This window comes from Artemia sp. Qi Xiang Cuo, chromosome 6, assembly GCF_049724085.1.
Source record: "Artemia sp. Qi Xiang Cuo chromosome 6, ASM4972408v1, whole genome shotgun sequence".
Taxonomy (NCBI): domain Eukaryota; kingdom Metazoa; phylum Arthropoda; class Branchiopoda; order Anostraca; family Artemiidae; genus Artemia; species Artemia sp. Qi Xiang Cuo.
In genome coordinates this window covers 5,375,103-5,399,451 of record NC_142799.1, presented here as the reverse complement: position 1 = coordinate 5,399,451, position 24,349 = coordinate 5,375,103, and the positions used below count along the sequence as shown (strand labels likewise).

General features: G+C 33.7%; 1 protein-coding gene across 2 annotated transcripts in view; it reads left to right on the top strand.

Annotated features, from left to right (window-relative positions):
- The first annotated feature begins 2,583 nt into the window (after positions 1–2,583).
- LOC148950806 (synaptogenesis protein syg-1-like) overlaps positions 2,584–24,349 on the top strand; it is a 113,646-nt gene continuing 91,880 nt past the window's right edge. For both annotated transcript variants that reach the window (XR_016141855.1, XM_089090016.1), the window contains exons 1-4: positions 2,584–2,710; positions 13,188–13,327; positions 15,171–15,354; positions 23,944–24,084. Coding sequence is in view for 1 of the 2 variants with exons in the window: in XM_089090016.1 (XP_088946142.1) it covers positions 2,662–2,710; positions 13,188–13,327; positions 15,171–15,354; positions 23,944–24,084 (514 nt within the window). In the remaining variant the exon portion in view is untranslated. The remainder of the gene's footprint in view (positions 2,711–13,187; positions 13,328–15,170; positions 15,355–23,943; positions 24,085–24,349) is intronic.

Here is a 24,349-nt window from a genome sequence, read left to right as displayed (position 1 = left end):
TTCTCTGTAACTCATAAGAGATCACAATCATATTCTTACCGGCAAACGATGTGGAAAGATATAGGGGAGTATCATTTTTGGGGGAGTACATTTGGACTGGAGGAGGAGGGGATACCCCTATATTCTTGAAAAATAAATCTTATGTCCACTTTTTTTTAGCTTTTAATGAGCCTAGAGATATTACTATAGGAGATTAGGGACGAGGACTGAAATTTATCTATAGCCTTTGTTTGGGAATATTTTTGGACTAAGTCTGATATAAAAAGGCTATATACAGTGTGATATTTAGGATTCTTTTATTTTAGAAAAATTCGAAAGTTTTTCTGTATATCACAAAAGATCCCAATCATATGCTTACACACAAAAAAGCTAGACAGGTATAGAGGAGCAGCACTTTGAGTGTCATCGGGGTGTTTTCGAGAAAGGTACGGAAAGCAAGTGCAACAAATAGCTTTACTTTTATTGTTTTTTATTTGGGAATATTTCAGATTTTTCTGTTTATTCAAATTTTTTAATGTCTTCTAGTCTCTTGGACGGCACTGTTCTTCTGGTCTCTTTTTTGGTGTTCCTGGGGGACATCGATGTAACCCCAAATTGTTAGAGAAACTCACCTTGAAAGTTGCTAAAATGTTGACCCTATAATTCAGTTTATACATTACAACCCTACCCCGTCCAACCAAATAGTTAATGACTAAATTGAAATGAAATAATATGCAATATTAAAGAGTCAATCACGTCTTCCATCCCCACCATTGCCCAAAGAGGGTCAAAACGCCAGAGAATAAAAACTCTGATATAGCCAATTAACTTTTCAGGGTCTAAAACCCCAAACTGGAGGTTTTGAGTCCCGATTTCGAAAAACAATTCTAAATTATGATTTTAATACCCCAATGACCTCTGTATTTATCCCGTCAATTGATAACGACAGGAACCCTGAAATGATTAATTGGGTTTGTGCCAAATTTCCAGTATATAGGCTAATGACCTTTTTAAATAACTAAATTAGAAATAAAAACAAGATTTTTTCAACTGAAAATAAGGAGCAAGATTAAAACCTAAAATGAAATGAAATCATTCCGTATACGAGGAGGCTTGCCTTCTCCTCAACTCCTCGCTCTTCACGCTAAAGGATTTTAGAAATTAAACAAAAACTTCTTATTCTAACTAAATGGCTCTTGTGTTTCAGGAGTCGTTCTTAGGGAATTGGGACAGAAAGTCTAACTTTATTGTAAAGAGCGAGGTATTGAGTAGGGGCAACCCCCTCATACACGGAATAATTTCTGTTTGTTTTAAGTATAAATGTTGCTCCCTTCTTACAGTTGAAAAACTTTTAATTTTTTTATTTGATTTCTTATCGTTTTACAAATAATGCCGGGAAATCCAGCTCCTTTCCATGCAAAATTCCTTCCCCCTACCGGAAAATTCCTCAAAGTAAAGTTCATACCACCTAAAATACCCCCACCACCCCTGAAAATTCCCCAGACAATTCCATCCTCGCTAAAAACCCCCCAGGAAATTTTCTTACGGACGACTCCGACTCCGCCTGAAAAATTCTCCTTAGACTACTTTCATTTGAAAAATAATTTAATTCTAATCGTTCTTCAAATCATGTCTGACATAACCCCACGTGAAGAAATTTCCCCTGCACCCCCAATGTAAAGTTTCCTCCACGTAAATTCCCCCACAGAGAGCTTTTCCTGCGTAAAATCCCCCCTCCCATGGGAAAGTCCTCCATAAAATACTATATCTGCACCAAATTTCCCTCGGAACATCTCCGTAATGGTTTGATCGGAAAAGACAAAGTAAGACTTTGTCTTACTTTGGATTTCGTATACGATTTCTTTACTTGGAAGGATTTCGTATAGGATTTCCGGCTAATTCCCCCCTTGTAAAATTTCCCTTGGAAAGTTCACCCCCGGAAGCTTTCCTTCGCAGAGAGGTCTCAAAATTTTAATCGGGCGACTTTGGGGGGAAATGGGTACTGTAGGGGGGTTTGCTGCCCTCCAATCTTTTTGTAACGAGCTGTAAGCAAGGAGCGACCCGGCTCAATAGTAACCGAAACTCTAAAAACGGAATTTTGATACCAATAGCTGCATCAAAAGAATCAGATTTTATGCTGATTTCAAATATACAAGTTTCATCAAATTTAGATGGTTAAATATCAAGTTTAGCTAACAACTCTATTTTTTTAAATAATAAGAACTTTAGCGTAAAGAGCAAGGTGTTGATGAGGGGACAGCCCCTTTCATATACAGAATAATTTCTGTTCGTTTTTAGTTTTAATGTCGCTCCTTACTTTCAGTTAAAAAAAAAAAAATATTATTTAATAACATTGAATAATAACAGCAAGAACAATATTCATACACTAATTTAGCATCAGATAGTAATTTACTGGTGGCTGTTATGAAATAACAGCTTATTTCTCTGTTATTACCGCTCGCTACTTCTGCTGGTAAATTTGGTTCCGCCCTTGGGTACAGGTTTCTCACGGGCGGAGTCTAGATCCTTTGAGGAAGACCGCTACGTATGCGCTAAGATCTCTTCAAGTGCCATCGCGTAAGATAGTAGTAAAACTAAGTTTAGTTAAAAACCATCAACGAAAAGGTGAAGGAATAAGTGGAAAGTGTCTTTAATTTGCGAAAAATTAGTTTTACTTTAGAAATGAAGTTTAAGGGATTTTTCGCTATATTGGCTTGGGCTTTTAATTGTGGTAAGTCAATTTAACTAAAAGTAAAAAATTTTTGTGTACAAGTTTTTATTAATTTTTTCACCAGTTTATTGATCATTTTATTCATGGAATACATTCTGTTTATTAAAAAATTTTCCGTCAAGACTAAAAGTTTACCCACTAAACTTGTCAGTATCTAATTAGTGAATATGGATCCAGACAGGTCACGAATACAAATATTCCATGAAATGAAATTTTAAAATTAATTCTAAATCTCTTTAAACTTAGACAAAACTAAAAACGATGCAGTTTTTTTTATTCTTTTGAGTCAAATTTGGGGTGAAATAGGATATCTGCGGCTCCATGGAAAGGAAACATGTAAATAAAAAAAACCCTTAGGTTCCTTATTTTATCCTTTCTCCTTATATCCTATTCATGTTTGCAACAATACACCCCACCCCACCTCTGATGGTTCGACAACTAAAAGACAATAATTAAATTTTTACTTTATAGGCTAATATACAGCTTGTTTGTATTAACGAGATTATCATATATCCTTCCATTGCTATCCACACATTTAAATCACCTTAAAAAATTTATTACTCAATTCTATTACAGTGGCATAGACGTAATGTTTTTGACAATTTAAGAATGCAGCTACCCGTTGACAAATACACAAGACGTATTACGAGATGAAAAATAGCACAAAAATAAATTACATTAGGACGATATCTAGGACAATCAGGGAGGACATACTCGAACATAATAGGCTATTTCGAAAAAAAAAACATAACTAAAAAATCTAAAGGTAGCCTACAGTTTTTATTTCAATAATGTGTTTCCTTCTCTGGAGCTACTAATATCTCCTGTTACCCCAAATTTGGAGTCAATACAACCGACAAAAATTTACTCTATAGAACAATAAACAAACAGCGAGTTTAACTGGAAAAATGTTGCGACTCAAAAGGTTTCGTTCTTTTTATTGGCGAAAAATCATACATAACAACCAATCAGGTGTTATGTTCTTTTTTCCTTACAATATGACACATTCAGTGCTTTAAAAACTATTATTCACCCCATATTGGTATATACAACAGTGGGTAAAAATGGAGAGGTTTAAAAAATTTTACTTTAATTCTGTTAGTGTGTGTTTATAACTTTTTTATCTGTCAATCAAAGTATTCCTTAAGTGCATGTAAGAAAGGGAAGTCGTATAAACACAACTTTCCAACCCGACGTTTTGTTCACCCGTTTTTGCCCTGTCAAGTTTTGACCCACGAAAAGAGCAAATACCAGAACGGGTCTCTTGTGCAAAATTTTCTACCAGTAAAAATAGCCGAAAATTTTTGATTCGCAATATTTTTACAATTGAATTTTCTACCCTTGTCATTTAATCTGCTAACCTTGTCATTTAAAAATAAACATGGCTAACATCAGAAATTCACGGTTTGAACGCACGATCATTGTTATATTTCCACATCATTGATGTTACGCATAAGGTCAAGAATGTAATCAGGATTTTTTTTTTGGGGGGGGGGGAGGTGTGGTACAACAAAACTTAGAAACGCATCAATAATTCTGGATTTCCCTTCCACGGCACCAGCAATCATTTGGGTCTCTCGGCTCCTTCAAAGAGAAAGTAAAGCAATATCTGAATACTAATAACTAACAGTTATCTCTTTACTTATTACTTTGTTGGAAATTATTTGAATCACTTTTAATTTATTTTTAATACTCATACTGCGGGTGACGCGAGTAGAGGAAATTTTGGGTTAATTTTATTGTTTTTAAATGGCAGTTTGAAGCTGAGGCTAGAAAACACAGGTGGAGGTAATGCATTTATTAGTTGTTGCTGTTGATGTCAAGGAACCAGACGCGCACCAAGGCATAAGGAATTACTTTTTTATTTTATTTTATTTTATTTTTTTTTTATTTATTTTTTTTTTTTTAACCTTCTGAACTTGAAACTTGTTAGTCAGTGAAGTAGTGCCACGAACCGAAATATTTTATGGACTGAATATCCTGTAGAGTTCTTTATAGATGTTCCCCCATCATATCAGTAAACGCTCCAAAAGATCGTTGCAATCATCTCTACTATCCTTAAAACAGACATGTTGACCTAATTTTTTCTGTTTAGGTGCCTCTGGCGGGGGTGGGGTTGGATATTGAAAATAATATTAGAAGAGCTTCTTCAGCGTGAACTTATTAAAGACAGTGAACGTTTATTTAGAAATCTATAGGACATTCAGTCCGTACGCTGAAATCTGTCTTCCAATGGTACCGTCACAGAAGAAGCAGTTTCATGTTTGATAGGGATTTAACTTTGATAAAGAAAAAAAATCGTAGTAAGAGGATTCACCATATTTCCTTGTGCATTGGTTCATTTTAGGGCCCATTATATTAACCTACGCTGTACCCATCGTGGTCTCCTGTGTATTCAAGCACCTAGTTCGAAATAACGTTAAATAACACAAAATTTCATCAACTAACGTCCCTTGAAGAACAAAAAACCCTCAATTCAGTAATTTTTATACAAATGATTATAACAGAGATAATTATAAATGTAGACTTGTAAACAAGTCAAAAAACCAGAAAAGGATAATTTTACAAAAAGGCAGCCCTACTTCTGGCCCTTAACTGTATTACCATTATATTATATTATTGTATATAGTTTAATAAACATCAAACAACGTATAATAGACTTGCACTGGATAGGCTTATTTTGACCATTCTATCCTCTGTCTTTCTGGTATTTACCCCCTTTTAAAGATTTTAAGCAATTCCGGTCTCTTTAATTTAGGTATCATAAATTTTACTTTATCTCCCCCCTTGGCATAGTAATGGTAAAATAACTCGTAAGGTCGGAGCGCCTGATATAACAGCTAAGGTGGCTTTGGTGCATAGAGAACTATCAGATTCAGCCTTTAACCGATTTTCACCTTATCATCCTTTAGTAAATCTCTTTAGTTAATTTCATTGTTGTTGTCAATTCTCTTTTTCTTTTCTTCCAAAAGACCCATTTTAGTATTTGACGTCGGTTAAAAGTATGGAACCTCAGTTTGGAATTCCTTATGGGCTGAATTTGATATTAAAATCAGAAAAGACCAAGCGTCTAGTAGGATATTAATCCACACTTCGACGTATCTGTATTATAGTTTGCTTCCTCTTTTGAATTAAATTCTGCAATACAACTGAATCCGTGGACGGATCCTCACATTTTATTATTGTTAGTCTTTTTTTATAATAAAGTGTCTTTTGCCTTTTTATGCCTATTAGCAAAACAGTCTATCTAAAATTTATTCAGTAATGCTACTAATTCCTATTAAACGTTTCACTTTATTCTATTATTGGAAAAATAAGAAGCATGCTTAAGAAAATTTAATGAATTGCTCCAGCAGAATTGCATCACTCTAGAATTCCAATATTTCTCGCAAAAAAAGAGGAAATCTTTTTCTTAGTCATAAAAAGAACATTTCCAAGAACTGTTTCCCATTTACATCACACTCCAAGCTTTTGACAATTCAAAAAACGGTTCCTATGAAGAACTTGATTTTCCCAATGGTATCTCGTTGGTCACGTTTTAGTCTCCAAAATATCTACAAAATTATTCTGACTGATTAATCTCCGGCCATGTAGTCAGGTCTTGAGCAATTCTTCTAACAATTTGATTTTTTCTTACCGAGTTATTGATTGATTTTATCAATGCAGTTATGATAATCTAAAAATTTATCTTTGTGAAAAAAAAAAACAAGAAAATGTCCGCAAACAAGGAAGTTCCTGAGGAACGTTTCCATAAAGAAGGAACGTCCGCGAAGCAAGAATTTTCAGAGTAGCTGCATGTTGTCCGTTGCCATAGGCTGGATTAAATCCTGCTATGTTAAAAACAATACAAAAAAATAGGAAAATTTTCGTAAAATTAAGACAGTAAAAATATTATTGATGTTAAGTTTTAGAAATGTTTAAAACACATTCTTTATAAATTTTACTAGTTTTACTAAAATTTCTAAGTTCAACGTAAATTCTTTTAAGAAAAGATTTATTGTTTAATGTAAAACTAAAATTTTAATGCTGATATGTTCATTGACCAATTTTATAAAGGAGTTTCTGTTTTGAGTTTCTGTTTTTCGTGTCATATTGTTTTTCCATTCTTCCCGATTTACTGACCTTTTTTTTCTTTTTTCCTTTTTTTACTCCAAAATTCATATTTCTCCCCCAGAGGCATGGAATGGGCATTCTTTTGAATAAAAGTACCTCATCTCTTATCATGGAGGGGAAAAAATTGATTGACCTCTTTCATGCTGTTATAATGGTAAGATGTGCGGGAAAGGAGTTTTCGGCCTTCAAGAAATAGGAAATAATTTTTTTTGCAAATATAAGTTTAAATTACTTCCTCCGTACGTGTTTTTGAATTTTTTTTTGTAAAAAGTACCCTTTTGTAATTGTCGCAGCTGAAGTGCTTATAGCTCGCCTCTTGCCCTTTCTTTGGTCCTACCTTTTACCCTTCCAACCTGATACCCCTCCAGGTTCACCTTTATTTCAGTGTCCTTGCCACTGGGGCTAGCTCCATGGTTTTGGTGTTAAAGCGATGAAATTCTTCTTGGGCTCAATCTGGGACAAACAGTCAATTCCTCGCCTTTTTTTTACATTTCCCTCTGTCATTGAAGTTAATTAAAAAGAAGATATAAGTAGTTAACAAAAAAAGATAATTTTTACGTGTCATTTCTAGTAATGTAATATACCCTCTTTTTTGCTGGTAATCTTTATTAGTGGGTAAAATTTAATAAAATTTAAATTTAATAAGTAAATTATATTGCATAAGAATAAGGAATTACTTTTTGTGCAGATTAATTAATTATGTTTCAGGTCGTATTTTATTTAGTATTTGAATGAATTCATTGCTTGCTTCTCTTTTTTTTATTATAATCACTATATATACGTTACTATATGGTACATTACTACTACTACTGATAACTCATCACAGCAACATAAGTAACACGGGCCAAAGGCCAAAACAATTGCGTACGCTCTTCCTCCATCTTGATTCGTTGATAACTTCTCAATTAACTCTCCGTTTCTATTTCCCCCTTAAATTAAAGCTGTTCTCATAGCTTCTTTCCACCCCATTCAAAATCGTCCTGCTTTTTGTTTGTCCCCAAAAGAATTGTCACAAAGCCTTAGCGTTGACAACCTATCATTCATCGTACTTAAAACACGACCAGGTCATCCTAACCTTTTTAAACCCATCTATAGCTGAACTACATTTTCCTATAAGATAAGATTTTATTCATTATCAATACACATACAATAATACACTGTGCTAGTCCCCCCAAAGGCTCCTTAGCCTTTGGTCCTTAGCTCCAAAGGCTCCAGAGAACAATAGCCAATTATTTACTGAGATAAAAAATAATAAGAAGAAGAAAAACAGTACAAAAAAAAAAACAAAAGACAAAGAAAAAAAATCAGACATCAATAAAGCATAACATAATTCATTTCTCTGCATACTATTCTCAAATTAAGTAACCTTATACCCTTCTACAATCTACTGGTCACAATCAGATTATACAAAAAAAAAAAAAGAAAACAAAAACAGAAAGGAAAAACAAATAAATAAAAACTATTGCCAACCATTCAAAAGACAAAAGTAAGCCACGAGAAAGAATAACACTTATACTCACCGTCACAGAAAGAAGAGCAAAAAGGAGAAGAAAAGATAATATATATAAATACAAATTATAAACTAAAGTTTATTCAGGAAAAATTAAAAATTTATTTAGGCGAAAGTAAGGAAAATTAATCACATGAAAACAACAATTTTTTTTACTAGTCTAAGGCGCCAAACGAGTGGCATATAGCTTATTGTTTAATATGCCTTTATTCAAATGTGTACCAAAGCTAACTTCTGGTAATTTTCTGAATCTAGTCCAATTTCCCCATCCTTTTAAATTGCTCCGTTTCAGAACTATACTTATTTTTACCGTGGCTTCTAGATTCTTGATCTTAGCTCTAAGACTTATTTTACTACTCTTCCATAAAAAAATTATGCCCCACCCTCCTCCTCTTCTTTTTGTACCTTCAATGCATCCTTCATCCCTGCTAAAGTACCTTTCACACTATGTCTATTCCTGTGCTAAGTGGTTAAGTTACGCTAGGTTAAGTTTAACCCTTCATACTTGAACAATTCCTTCAACACCAAGTTAACGTAAAGATGCACAAAACCATGATAATTATCCTCTAAAATCATCATACTCATCATAATTAAGCAATTAAAAAATTCAAAATGCGGAATAGAAAGTGAAATCTAAGCTCTGATAAATGTAAAAGGCTTTCGTTAAAAATCTTATTAACTTATTTTCAAAATTCATTAATTGCTGATCAAGAAACTTTATTTTGTTGCTAGTTGACCTGTCATAACGTGGCATAAACCTGCATAACGTAAAATTCTACGTACAGCTCGAATCTGCTTGGCAATGACTAAGTGACAGAATAAATTTGTTCCGTAATATTATACAACCTAACGTAAAATTTTAAGTTATGGGAATGGGAAAGCTGCTACTGTTTAGTGTGAAAGCTTCAAAATAGTGCTATTTAGGTAATTGAAGCTGTTCACTTGACAATTTTCTCGTTAAATATCATCCCCTCTTCTTCATTTATTCAAAATCTAAACAGCCAAGTCTTCTTAACATTAAAATAACATTCTCTGATACCCCGACCCTGAAAACCTGAAAAATTCCATTTACTTCGCTAACAATAGTATTTATGACACACAAATCCTCTGACACACACAATCATTCAATACATTGCTCCATAAATATGAACTCCATCAAAATCATCAATATAAACTGGGAAAAGAACAACTCTAAGTAGCTCCTGATTCTTCATCAATTTTGATCCACGTTCTACATCAGTTCTTGCATTAACAACAGGAATGTTATTTTCGTACATAGCATCTATCATTTTAACATAATTATATTGTATATCAAACCAGGAAAGTACCTTCACTGAAGCTGTTCTGTCAGCTGAATGAATGTACTATAGAACTATATTATACTATAGAAAACTCAGGACTGAAGGGGCTTGACAATTCAGAAACTTCTCACTTATTAATATAAGTGTGGAGTCTTTTAACATAATTATATTGTATATCAAACCAGGAAAGTACCTTCACTGAAGCTGTTCTGTCAGCTGAATGAATGTACTATTGAACTATATTATACTATAGAAAACTCAGGACTGAAGGGGCTTGACAATTCAGAAACTTCTCACTTATTAATCTAAGTGTGGAGTCTTGATCAACGCATCCCCTTTTTTTAACCGCATCCCCATCTAGCTATAATCTTGAAAACATCAAAGAAATCTGTGCGAAAACAGATTGTATAGCCTATAGTATTGATTAAATAAAAAAAATAAAAAATTAACTGAAAGTAAGGAGCAGCATTAAAGCTTAAAGTGAACAGAATTTATTACGTATATGCGGGGGGTTGCCCCCTGTTCAACATCTCCCTCTTTACGATAAAGTTTTCAGCACTTCAAAAAAGCTATTTATTTTTCTAATTAAACGACTCCAGTGTGTCAGGAGTCGCTTTTAAAGAATTGGGACACAATTTAAACTTTAACGTAAAGAGCGAGGTGCTGAGGAGGGGGCAACCCCCTCATATGCGTAATAATTTCTGTTTGTTTTAAGCTTTAATGTCGCTCCTTACTTTCATCTGAAAAAATTGCTTTTTATTTAAATTTCTGGTCATTTTTAAATAACGCCAAGATATCTCCCTCCCCACGGAGATGTCCTCTGGACAATTCAATCCTGGTGAAAATTTACCCTGGACAATTACCCTTAACATCTCCACGTGCAAAATTGAATCGATAAAGAGAAAGCAAGACATATAAAGGAATTTCGTATAGGAATTCTGTAAGATTCCCCCGTGTAAAATTTCCCTTGAAAAGCTCACCCCCTAGAAACTTCCCTCTTCAGGGAAAATTCGTGCAAAATTCCCGCAGCAGAAAATTCAGCCTCTCCTCCTACCCGACAAATGTTTGCATGCTTCCCAATAACAAATACTATACTTAAACAATGGGGAATTTTTTTTAACTTAAACACCTTTCTCCAGAGGCTGTGAGGGATCATGTTATCTCCAAAGACATAGATATTGGGCCTTTCAACTATGCTGAACAAAATAGCTATCTCCAAGTTTTGATCAGACGATTTTGAGAAAAAAAAGTGGCATGGGAGAGGCCCTAGTTAGCCTCCAATTTTTTGGTCATTTAAAAAGGGCACTAGAACTGTTCATTTACGTTAGAATGAGCCCTCTCCCGACGTTCTAGGCCCACTGGGTCGATAAAATCACCTCTGGAAAAACCGATCACCCCTTGGAGAAGCTTGAAACCTCTATAGTAGAGTTCTTTGATGTGCTGAATCTGATGGTGGGATTTTCATTAAAATTCAAGGACTTCTAAGGGGTCTTTTCCCTTTTTTTCGAAAATCGAAAATATTTTCTTCAGGTTCGTAACTTTTGATGGGTAGAACTAAACTTAATGAAACTTATTTATTTGAAATCAGCATTATAAGCCACTTCTTTTGATGTATCTATTGGTATCAAAGTTCCGTTTTTAGAGTTTTGGTTACTGTTGAGCAAGCAGGCTCCTTACTTACAGTTCGTTACCACGAACTGTTTGATGCCACATATCAAGCAGCAAAATGAATAAAAAAGGTGGTTTTATCCTACTTTCTAAGATTAAAACAAGAGAAATCTGTCACTCGTTTCAAGGATGAACGACGACAGATTGTACAAGATCGTCCTTTTCGACTATGCATCTATTTGTCAAACGAAAAGCATGTCGTCCCCGAAGGAGGCAAGAGAAGGTTGCAATGAAGGAATTCAGGAAAATTGGAACTTCTTGGAAGGGAGTAAAGAGGAAGGCTTTGACTAGATTGGGATGTAGGAGGAGCGTGCGCAGCTCTGTTTGCCTCAGGCGGCTTGATGCTGCAACGAATTGCTAGCAGAAGTAGTACTATAATTTTGATATGAAAAAAAAAACAAGAAAAACAATGCTTGCCGCGTTGTGGGTTCAAGCTCTTACAATTCTTATTAACGGTCGCATAGAAAGAGAAAAATAATTGGTTTTTTTCATTTTACTACTTTTTTATATCAACAAAATGAATTGCATAGATTTTATTTTCATATTGAGTGCTGAAGCTGCTTCAAGTCCTTTCCTTGGAGTCGTTTCCCTTTAGAGGAAACATATCAATTTTTTAGTTGTCGCAATGATTTATCTCCCTAACATTTCGGCAAAACATGATCTGTTTTCAAAACTTTCAAAATATTATTTTGGAAGTTCAACCAAGCAATCAGTAAATCAAAAATAGCACTTTGCTGGTAGAAATGTAGTTATGATTCAAAACAAGCATCAAGAAAAGGGCTCTAAACTCAATTCTAGAATCAAAAATTCTAACCTAAAGACAAGTTTATCAAAAACAAAGAAGGGATTATTCAAAACAGATTGATCGGTGCTGATAATAATAGTCATACTTATATATATATATATATATATGTATATATATATATATATATATATATATATATATATATATATATATATATATATATATATATATATATATATATATATATATATATATATATATATATATATATATATATATATATATATGTCACACCGCTTTCTAAGCTGAAGTTTAACTTCTCCTTTACTGAGAGTATTTTATAGTGCAACAAACATAGACAGTTGTAAATGCATGTGGCATATTTACCGATAACCTTTCAAAAACATTTTAGTTGAAATTAATCTTATTGAAAGTTTAATAAAAACAAATAGGTTCTTTCACTCTCGAAGCAGTGTCATAAAACAAAAGTTTTATACCAGATTTTTCTTGTTCAAGAGTATTCATTCTTAAAATACGGAGAAAAAGAAATAACTTTAATGCAAAGAGCAATTGGTCGAGGGTAGGCCTTCCTCATGTATAGGGTAATTTCTGGTTGTTTTAAATTTAACGTCACTCTCTACTTTCATCTGAAAAGAAAAATGTTAAATTTCTGGTTGTTTTAGTATCATATTTAGGGTAGTCTAATGTCACAAAATCATCAAATGATATTTATGCGGGGAGGATGTAATAGGAAGGTTCCTGGGTCATGCCTCCATACTTTTAGCACACATTAGGTAACCTTGTCCAGAATCCTTTTTATTATAGTCAAAATTCAATTATATTTTTCAGTTTTACCCCAGTGACTGATTTTTGCATCTAGTCTCCTTTTTTAGAGCAATTTCTGCAATAGCACCAACTATATTTTTTCCTCCCTCCTATAGACCATAAGGTCATAATAACATTTACTATGTAAATTTAATATTAGATTTAACCACCTTTCTAAAGTAATACCAACAATCTAATTATTTTATCCAATCATCGGAAAGCTGAAACTGCTTAATCTTTGTTTGCCTGTCAATAATGCTGCTTCAATTAATTACTGCTAATCAGTACAATTTATTTCTCTTGTTGTCGTTATAGATGCATTGTCACTGAGAGGAATAAAACAGTCGTTTGAGAAGCAGGCGACAGAGACTGAGGTTAATCCAGGTGGAACAGCTGTTATGGACTGCAAGGTCATCAATAAGGGAGGCAGCTGCGTGTGGCAGAAGGACAGGAGAGTAAGATGAAAGTCTTTGATTGACTTGAGAGTTTAAAGGGGTTCTGGAATCTGATATATCATGGAGAACTGATTGTCTTGGTCCAACGGTCGGAAATTATTTATTTTCAGTTTAATCAGCATTTGACTGACAGGGTTCATATAATAACTTAAATTTTTTAACTGCAGTAATATATTTTGCAATATTTAATAACTTTGTTGTCAGGGACTTGTTTCATTGAAATTGATAGCATAGGCACCAAAGAGGGTGTGGAAGTTTGCAATTGATCCCTAGATATTGAAAAATATGTTGTTTTCGTATTTCCTTAAACAAAAAAAAAATCTAAAAAACAAATCAAAAATGCCCCCTCCTCGATTTTGCAAAATAACTTATTTTTTTATCTTATTAAAATTTATTACAAAAGAATCCCTGTCCCCACCCTTACATCTTGGTGAATTGGTGTCAATATTTGAGAGGGTTATTTTACAAAATAACCCACATAACGAAAGAGCACAGTTGGCCGCTTGCAAAGTTTCTTTTGATTCAAAGATAAAATTTACTTCAAAGTTTCTAAAATATTTAAACAAAAATATCTGTTTAAAATATTTAAACAAATATTTAAAACAAAGTGCCGATGGTCTTCTTGGATGTACTAAAAAACATCATTTGAAGGGAAGACATTTCATGTTTACACTGAAAAAATTATTCATTAGTGACAGCCCAATGGAAAGGTCTGGGGATCAAGACACTTTTTCCACGTCTATTATACCTCTTATTCCAATTTGATGAAGGATACAAGGGGAGTGATTCCCTTTCAGGGTTTCACCAGATGTGTAACCTATATACATTGGCCCGTTGCGTAAATTAGTAGCACCTATCAGATCTTTACCAGTCTAAACTTCGATTATTGTTGTTCAAAACATGCTTAATACCATTTTTTCCTGATAAGCTGTTTCCTGTTAACACGTTTTAGCAGGAAATTCATTTTGACTTTGAATGGCTGAGAGTTGAGAAAAAAATAATTAATTATTTAATAGATTTAAATTTTAACTTTTAGATAGAGTTTTTTTATTATTTGTAAAGCAAGTCAATTTTTCAGATTATTTTTTACCATGTTTCAAAATTGTATAAGGACCCATTTCTTACCATGGAAAAAAAAAATCCCGCAGAAAATAAAATTTTATTCTCTGAATTTTTCTTTTGACCACTGGGTTTTTAGGGAATTATCCAGAAGGGGGAACTACCTATACAAAAAAAACATGCAGATAGCCTACATAAAAACTGAGTATTTCTTGTAAATTCATTTGATGCAGTAATTGTCAAGCATTAAGTAACGAACATGTAGTCTTTTCAACTTGGAAAGTTCAAGCAGAGATAAATAGAATTATAATATCAGTTTGTCTTATAAAATTATACTATTATTTCTCTAGGCAAATTGCCAAGTTAAATTGAAAATCGACAATTTGCTTCGAAGTTTACCAGAAGATTTCATCTGCTGAGGATTGGGGTTTGAGTTTTGTCCATTTTTACCTACTTCGACACAAACTTCTAAGTATATTCATTGTGGTCTCAAATGCCAACACTGGCTCCAAACCCTCAAATCCTCTGGGATGTCATCCTTGATGGGTGCAATTTTCAGAATCAATAATGAAATCTGCCTCCTTTATAAAACGTGTTTTTTTCTCTCACTTAATTTCCTTTATTTTTGTTTATATTCAGTGTTAACCTTCATCCCCTTTGGGTAATTCTTTATCAAAATAACGGCCAATGGTAAGCAAAACGGGGGAAATCTTGGCAAAATAAGTTATATATCTTCTACTTCACCAAAGCTTGGATAAGAGGTCACATAAATATTTCTTTGAAGCTTATTGGAATTTACCCTGGAAAATACGAGTGGTCAGGGGATCCAGAACAAGGTGACTGCAGTCTCAAGGTTTTATCAGCTCGTGCAGATTTAGATGATGGTTTATGGGAATGTCAAGTTACTGCATCCACATTTGATTCTGTTGATTACCTCAATTCTGAACCTGCTCGTCTCATTGTTAGAGGTAAGAAATTACTTTTATATAATTACTTTATAATCCCTTTTCAAAAGAAAAAAATTGGAATTGGTTTTTAAGACAGAAGCACAAAGAGAAATGAACATTCGAACAATATAGCCTTACAAAATAAATGTGCCATAAATACTAATTTTGGGGAAAGAGTGTAGCAGAAAAAAGGAATAAGATCAATCTTCTAAAATAAATTTAAACTCTATGTATAGGGATTTTTTTTCAGTTTTTATTGAAAATTTGGTTGTGCATGAAGCGTTACCAGAATTGGCTTACCTAAAACTCTAGTAAGAAACCTAGAGTTTTAAATCGATATTAAATCTAAATTGAATTTTTAACATTATTTTGTTGGTCAATCCAATCAGGATTGTACATCCAGACACTTTAAATACTCTCTATACCGGAGCTGGTTTTCCTAAAAAAAAAAAAGAAATGCTTGAAAACATCGTGTAAAACACGAAATACTCCGAAATAATTTTTGAATTTTGAAGGAAAGGATTTTGAAGGGAAGTCATGAAATGTAAAACCTCTTAGGGTATAGCTTTGGGTATTTAATTAAAACATCAGGACAATTTAGATGAGATCAAAAGTAATTTGAAGTTAGATTTGAGCTCTAGCTTAAGCTCGACTTGCCCACCCAGTTCAAGTTCACAAAGGAAATCCCATAATACTTCAGTTCAAAGCTTAGCAATCATACAGGATTGGTTACATTTTGTTAGTTAACAACTGATTTATGTAACATATTTTTTAATAAGAGAATGGAATTGTTAATTGGATTCAACCTTATTCGGTTCTTTGGATCGTAAATCTGTTTTTCCTTTGACATTAACTCAGTTAAAGGATCATAGTTGTTCATATAATGTTTCTTTTATGCTGGTATGATAGAGACGAGCCTAGTAATAAAGCAAGATGACGGTTTAAACAGCGAAAATAGGTATGATCCATTACTAGAGATAATAGACATTTTCAGTAAGAAATTTACTTTTTTAAACACAGCCGTAAGTTTAAAAATGGAACCTTTAGTATAATCTGTAATGCTGAATCCAGGAATAGTCTGGCCTTTAATATGAGGTCCGTATTCTTAAAAAAAAAAAAAAAAATCCTGGGGTGGATGTCTCTGGGCCAAGTTTAAAATGGTTGGGTGTATTGTTTATTGCGCATGACATATTGTCCTGGCTTGGTTTATAGCGCACAGTCAATGTTAGGTGGCTATCCCTCATTTTCTTTTTTTAGTGTGTCCTTGCGTCTTTTTTTTCTTTTTCATTTTCCTCCGTTTATTGTTAGATATAAGGTCTTGGATTATGAGAGTATATGTATGTTTTTACTTTGAATTAGTTTTTCGAGAAGTATATATAAAAAACACAAAAAATGAAACACGAGTGAAGTCCGTCATAGCTTAAAGGCTCTAAGATATTTTTTTTAATTTTGAGCTTGGAGTTAAATATCATTGCCATTTACACTCAGCTTTTCATTGCCATTTTCCCCAGAAATGATTATTTCTAGTGGGTCTGTGTTTGTGGGTGGAATGCGGGAAGCGTGAAAGAGTGCATTTTTGGACCCCTATTTTCAAAACTACAACGCGAGATCTTTCAAATAAATATGGAGGGGCAAATTAAACTCCCCTAAAACTCCTATATTTTGGGGGAATGCATTTTGATTAGATGTGCAATATAGACGCTGCAGCGTGCGATCTCGCATTTTTAACCTTACATGCATAGAAAGAAAGCAGGAATGGGCACCACATAAGAAATGATAAAGTCCAAGACCTATAACCATGAAGGACGTGAAAGTTCTGACCATTAAATTCACATTTGAACTTTCAACACTAACTAGCCTGCATCAATTTGACATAGTAGAGATTAGAAGGTGCAATCAAAGCTGCTACTTGTTGCGACTTCGTTGGGGTAGGATTCTTCAACCTAGGGAGAACAGATTCCCATCTATTACTTATTTTAGTATTATTGGCATCTCTAAATTCTTTCACTTTTGTCTATTATATTGGTAAACACAAGCTAGAAGCATCATTTGGTCCAAAAAGATGTTGTTATGTTTTTAATGTTGCCATCTTTTTAATTATGTTTTTAATGTTGTTTTATGTTATATTTTTAATGACTTACCCATCAATGTTGTGGATGGCTGTTTATGTTATCAATGACTGTATGTCAGTGAAGTTTGAAGTTTGGTGATGTGTTTTTAATGTTATATTTTAGTGACTTAACCATCAATGTTGTGGATGGCTGTTTATGTTACCAATGACTGTATGTCAGTGAAGTTTGAAGTTTGGCGCCGTGTTTTTAATCTTATGTTTTAGTGACTTAACAATCAATGTTGAGGATGGCTGTTTATGTTACCAATGACTGTATGTCAGTGAAGTTTGAAGTTTGGCGATGTGTTTTTAATGTTATGTTTTAGTGACTTAACCATCAATGTTGTGGATGGCTAAGTCAGAAACATTGCCAAAATCATTAGGTTGACTTGATACGTTAACCAATACCTGCTTGAACGAAAGAGCAGGAGCGGATGATAGTTCCCTTCATACATGAAAGCTCTTAAAGCCCTTGACAATCTTTTGGAAGCGATGTTCTTACTTATTTAATATAATAACCTAATAAAGGGGCTACTCATGTTTTATTACTGGTTAATGCGAACTTGAGTAGCGACTCTGGGCAAGTACGGAGATATTTATTCCGTTTTGGGTAAGGAGGGGAGAAAGAAACTTCAGAAATGCTAGAGAACAATCAATTTAAATGAAAGCTTAGAAAATTGCCACAAAAACCATTTGACATAGACGCGATTTACACTCATTTTCGCCACATTGGCTTATTCTTTTCTGTCATGTTACCTTCCTTGCTCGTCGAAAAGTGGTTCATGGTTCTATAATCCGTTTTTATCCTTATTCTTTTCCTATTAACGATGCTTGTTTTTATTTTACTGTTTTTTAAACAAGCCCTATCGTTGTTGGTTTTGTGTGTTTAATTCCTTTCTTATTTTTCTCATTTTTGTGTTAATTTTCTTTCTTTTTTTGTCGTTCGCCTCATATAGTTTGGTGGAATATCCTTACTGACTCATCATAGCTTGTATTTGCTCTTTCCTCAGAGACAAAAAATGCTTTTATTTTTTACTTATTTTTAATTTTATTTTGCTGTCGTGCCTATCCCAGCTCTTGTGGTCATAATGTTGTTAAGAAAATGAAACTTGTGTCTTCCATTCTGTTTTATTTTCGAAAATATCCCAGGGAGATATTTTGTATTTTTTACTCTCTAAAAAAGGATACGCTGCCTGAGAAAATTGTGCACCAGGTGATGCGCGCCAAGCGTGGCGTAAGTGTTTCGACTGCGCGACAAAGTGTGAATTTCATAGTATGAAGAGGAACGGATGGTAGAAGCTTGTCATAAGTTGCGAAAGGGTGTTGTTCGGAGATGTACACCAGGTGACGGACAATGGTGACAGTGCACCAGGTGACGGTGCTGTCGATTACCGAATATCAAAAAAATGATACCTATTCCAGTTCGATTTTAACTCGATTCTGGCGCCAAATCTATATATTATTTTTTTGGGAAAAATACTGTCGCAAGAAGAAACTGGTTCTACTTGAAGATTTTTAGATCCTCTCAAAATTGAAATCTCCCCCAAACACAAACTGCAGTTTATGTACATTTTGTATAATAGTCCATTGGTCAGTGTATCAGCCCAATTGCTTAGCAAAAAACTTGTGTCACCAAATCACAGTTTATATAAGTATCCAGTAAGTTTACCGCAGATGATTTCTGGTTCTTCATTCTCGGTCCGGGTTTTTATAATGGGTGATATAGGGAAAGATCATACTGCTAATTATATAAACTGTGCACCAAATCTACAACAGCAGCAAAAAAACGTATTTATAATTGTTAGGTACTCCAACTAAAATTACCAATGCTACAGACCAGTTTCATGAATATAATTTTCGTGCAACTATTAGTTTAGTTCTGTATATAATTTGATATAATTTGCTGTAACTATGAGAAAATCATGAATATGCAAAAATATGTATGAAATTACATTATGACTATCTAGTCGCTAGAGTAATGGAAAACGAACAGAAATTCATCATCAGGGCGGGGAACATGGTCCACAAGTACTACTTTCATTTTCAAAACGTAACCCCCCGCCAGTGTTGCTATTTTAGACTAGTACGCTTACGCATTGTCAAGCGCATAAGGGTTTAGAAACTATTTCATCAGTCTCAAATCTGAAACAACAGTAGCTTGAAATGGCCTTCTATTGGATAAAAATGGTCGCATGACATCACTTTCAACTAATCAGTGGCGTTTACCACTGACATAAAGGTATTGAAAAGGAATATGGTATTTTATGTCTTCAGTCAAAGCGTCACTGAAAGCCAATGAAAACCACCATTTCTCGAGTAAAATTCCACGGTACTGTTGGTTCAAATATGATACAGATGGCTCAAATTCGAGATGGATTCCCAAAACATTGTTACTGTGGAGAGGGAACTACGCGACTAAGACTATTTAACTACGCTCACCATCCTGGTCATATCACAAACTAACATTAACAGTTCTTTACTTAAAATAAAATTTATTCAAGGGAAAAAGTATCTTTTTTTTTTAATAAGACAGATGGGTACTCCTGTACTAAACGGACTCTTTTATATAGTGCTAGTTTGGTTAATGTCACTGAAATAAAATAAAATAGGATTAATATATAATATTTTAGAAACAAATTTGGGCTATATATTTTCACATTCGGGGGGGATTGGGGTTTAAGCATATCATATATTATTACATAACCTAACCTAGGTACCTTTCCCCCCACTAAACCCCGAAAAACAACAGTTTAAATATCGTATACGCAATGAAAACCACGCTATACTTTGTATTAATCTATAGCGGTGTCTTGAATTATCCCGCCAAAAGCGGGTTGTTCGTGACTGGCTTCCATTGCAGTATATAAAAGAGTCCGTTTAGTACAAGAGTACCGACAGATGTTGCAAAATCCTGGGCCGTTCAGTATAGTCCTTGGCCTAAGGGAGAATACAGTTTAATTTACCTTTTTTTCTTTTTCTTTTTTATATTAATTTCCTCGTTGTTTATTGAGCCATCATGAATGAACAATACATTTATACAGCATATTTGGTTATTTATTGGTTTTTGTTCAAATCCATACTCCACAAATTTGTTTCTCCGTCAGGCTCTGGAGCTTTTGCACATTTGCTTATGAACCTGACAATTCAGACTCCGTTTTGAGACGAACTACTTTTTTTTAAGGATCTCCTTTAATTTTATTTAAGCTTTCTAAAAGAATTTTTCATTTCTCCCTTGAAGCGACAACACTGACTTTAAAAAACGAAAAAAAAAACGGAAAAGGATTATCTTTCATTCCAGAATGACAAACGATTTGCCATTTCGCTACGAAAATTGTTTTTAGTAGAACACATAAAAATGCACTGCTGTCAGGCAATCAATAACACTTCCCATGACGACGTGTTGTATAAAAAAACACTAGTTTCTTTTCTTTTTCCACCAAAAATTTATGAATCCTGTACTTTTTAGCAATTTTGCCTTCAAATAGCGTTAGAACAAAATATAAAGATATTACAAGACTCAGAACGTATAGATATACTTTTAAAGTGTTACATTCTATGTTAGCAGCTGCATGTTCTATAGCACAAAGAAAAAAAAACTAAAAGAAAAAAATTAAGTAAAAAAGAGGATACTATAAAAAACTCTAGAATCAAAAGAGAAAAATAGCAACAAATGGCTGAAGTGACGGAGAAAGAAGAACACGAATAGGAAAAAAGTATTTCACATTCAACCAACATTAAAGTTCCAAAATTGATCTCTTATTGGATGCCCAAAATCATTTACATATAGCAAACATTTAATAATTAATTATTTTGGGTTCGTGAACTGTTTTGGTACTTCATTCACCTAAGTTTTTATCGTTTAACAAAGGTCATATAACTTTAATAAACTTTATAGGCTACTCATTTTAATCAGAATGCAAGGACAAATAGTAGTGATTTATAATATAAATATTGAGGGGATAATAAAAAACTGAGGGGCCCAATAAAAACAAATTTTATTTAGAAGTGTGAATAAGAAGTGCGAGGATATTCAGGAAATCAAACAGTTCGTGATAACGAACTGTAAGTAAGGAGCGACCCGGCTCAATAGTAACCGAAATCCTAAAACAACGGAATTTTGATATCAATAGATACATCTAAAAAATCGTATTTTTATGCTGATTTCAAATATACAAGTTTTATCAAGTTTAGTTTACCTTTCAAAGGTTACGACCTGGAAAAAAAATTGCCTCATTTTCGAAAAAAGGGGGAATCACCCCTTGAAAGTCATAAAATTTTAATGAAATCATACCATAAGATTCAGCGTATCAGAGAACCCTACTGTAAAGGTTTCAAGCTCACATCTGCAAAAAACTGGCATTTATATTTTTTGCCAGAAAAAAGATCACGGATGTGTGTTTATTTGTTGTTTTTTCCTAGGGGTGGTCGTATCGACACAGTGGTCCTAGAATATCGGGAAAGGGCTCATTTGAAAGGAAACTAAAAGTTCTAGTGCCCGTTTTAAGTGGCCGACAATTGGAGGGCAACTAGGTCGACAAATCTAATAACTGTGTCTTTGAGCATAATTTAACCCCCATAGTCCCTGGGACAAGGGCTGCAAGTTATGAACTTTGCCCATTGTTTACTTATAATATTGGTTATTGGGAAGTATACAGACATTTTCAGGGGGGATTTTTTCTGGTGGGGGGAGGAGGGTTCGGTTTTAATTGGTTACGTGGGAAGTTTTTTCAACAGAAAGTAAGGAGCAACAATAGAACTTAAAACGATCAGAAATTATTACGTATATGATGGGTTTGCCTCCTCGCCAGTACCTCGCTCTTTCCGGTAAAGTTCGAATTTTGATCAAAGTCTTTAAGAATGACTCCTGAATCCAATTAATTATTGAATCCAATTAATGACTCCTGAATCCAATCAAGTCCCATTAATTAGAATAAATATCTCCTTTTGAAAGTAATAAAAAAAACTTTATCGTAAAGAGCGAGGTATTGCCGAGGGTGCGAACCCCCTCATATACGTAATAATTTCTGTCCGTTTTGAATTTTAATTTTGTTCCTTACTTTCTGTTGAAAAAAACTTGTTTTTTTATTTAATATGTATAAGAAAGCACTATAATGACAAAAGAATAGTAGCCTAGCCTAAAATTTCCCATTCAACATTCTTTCCAAATACAACATTTCGTAAAATGAGGGAGGGCGTGGATTCCCACTTGTGTATGTCCTTGTGCCTGACCTCGGCAAGAAGTACTCTTTAGAGCGCTTCAGCTTTCATAGACTATTAAAAAAAACATTCTAACTGAAAACTAACATTTTTGCAGCCTGGCTGGATACTAAATACGCCAAGCACAAGAACATCCACCTTTTATCCTCACTCAAATAAAAAAAAAACGTCATAATCGCTTAAAATTAAAAGCCACTTAAGATTAAAAGCCCAGTTGCATTCAAATTCATTCAACATTTCATATTTTCATTATATATTGTTTGTCTTGCAAGTAAGCATTTCTAAAACCAATTCACTTTATTATTATGTATATCAACACATTTTAAACACAGTTGAGTACAAGCTCAAGGACAAAATATGACAACTAAGGGATTTCATTGTTTAGATTCCATAGTGCTTTGAGTTAAGTTGGATTGAGTGGAAGAAGCTCAGAAAACAGATAAGAGAGTAAACACCTTAGGCACTTTCACTGTATTCGACCAAAATCTTAAGTGCAAGATCAAGCTTGCGTTTCTACCAAATCAAATATTAAAAAAACTAATTTTTCGGTACTGTTCTATTATCTGTAACACACGCGAGAAGTGAACTTTGATTAATGCTAATGAAATAAAACAAAATAAGATACAAATATAATAGTTTAGAAACAAATTTAGGCTATATATTTGCACATCAGGGGTGGGGGGTGGGGGGTAAAGCATAGCATATATTAAATACGTAACCTATCCTAACCTAGGTACCTTTTCCCCCAAAAACCCCAAAAAGCAATAGTTTATTGTAAACGCAATGACAAACCACGGTTTGCGATCGAATTCTCTATTGATAGATACCGGTTTAACTAGTTTCATTTATTATCTATCGTGCGTTTGTTACAGATAAAATAACAGTACCAATTTTTCGAATGAAACTGAAGACCGAAAGTAAAACTTAAAAAATAATACTGTAGTTGTCTACAATTTCACTATTTATGAATTAATATAATGCATAAATACTGTAAGAATAAACTATGAACATTATTTAGATATGTATTATAATAATTTGTGTTTGTACATTTGTGTTTAGTAAATCCTGAAAAGAAATATTCAGTACTTCCAAATTCTGTCGAAATCTTTGCACCAACAGAACGGATCAAATTTTACATATACATTGCTCACATTCACTATATGTGCATAATAGATTTTAATAAACTATGTCTCAGCAACTTAAAGATCTGTCAATTTTCATAAGCTGCAGAAAAGATCGAAGCGCAAACAAAAAATTCTAAAAAATGCGTTTTTCCCTTTCAGCGCCTCCAAGTTCTGTGGAAATTTATTATAATTCTTCAAAGGATTCCGCAGCAATTGTTACAGTTAACAGTGAGACAAAAAATAGGATTAAATGCATGAGTGAGGAAGGCAATCCTCCTCCCTCTCTTCAATGGTTTCTTGGTAAGTAATTTTAAAACAAATTAGTTTTTCATTAGAAAATCGCCTGATTTATGGTTCTTAAGGCTTCAATTTTTAACATTTTCTTTTGCTTCAGAAGACTTTTAAGGAGAAAACAAAATTATTCCTTAAGTAAAAATCAACACTTCCACATGTTTAAACAGGGGGGGGGGTATAGAGCACCCAGAAAAATTAGACAGTTAAGACTAAAAATGGGGCGTTTCCAGATTTCCCTCTCCCACAAAGGTAAGACATGCACACATGTATA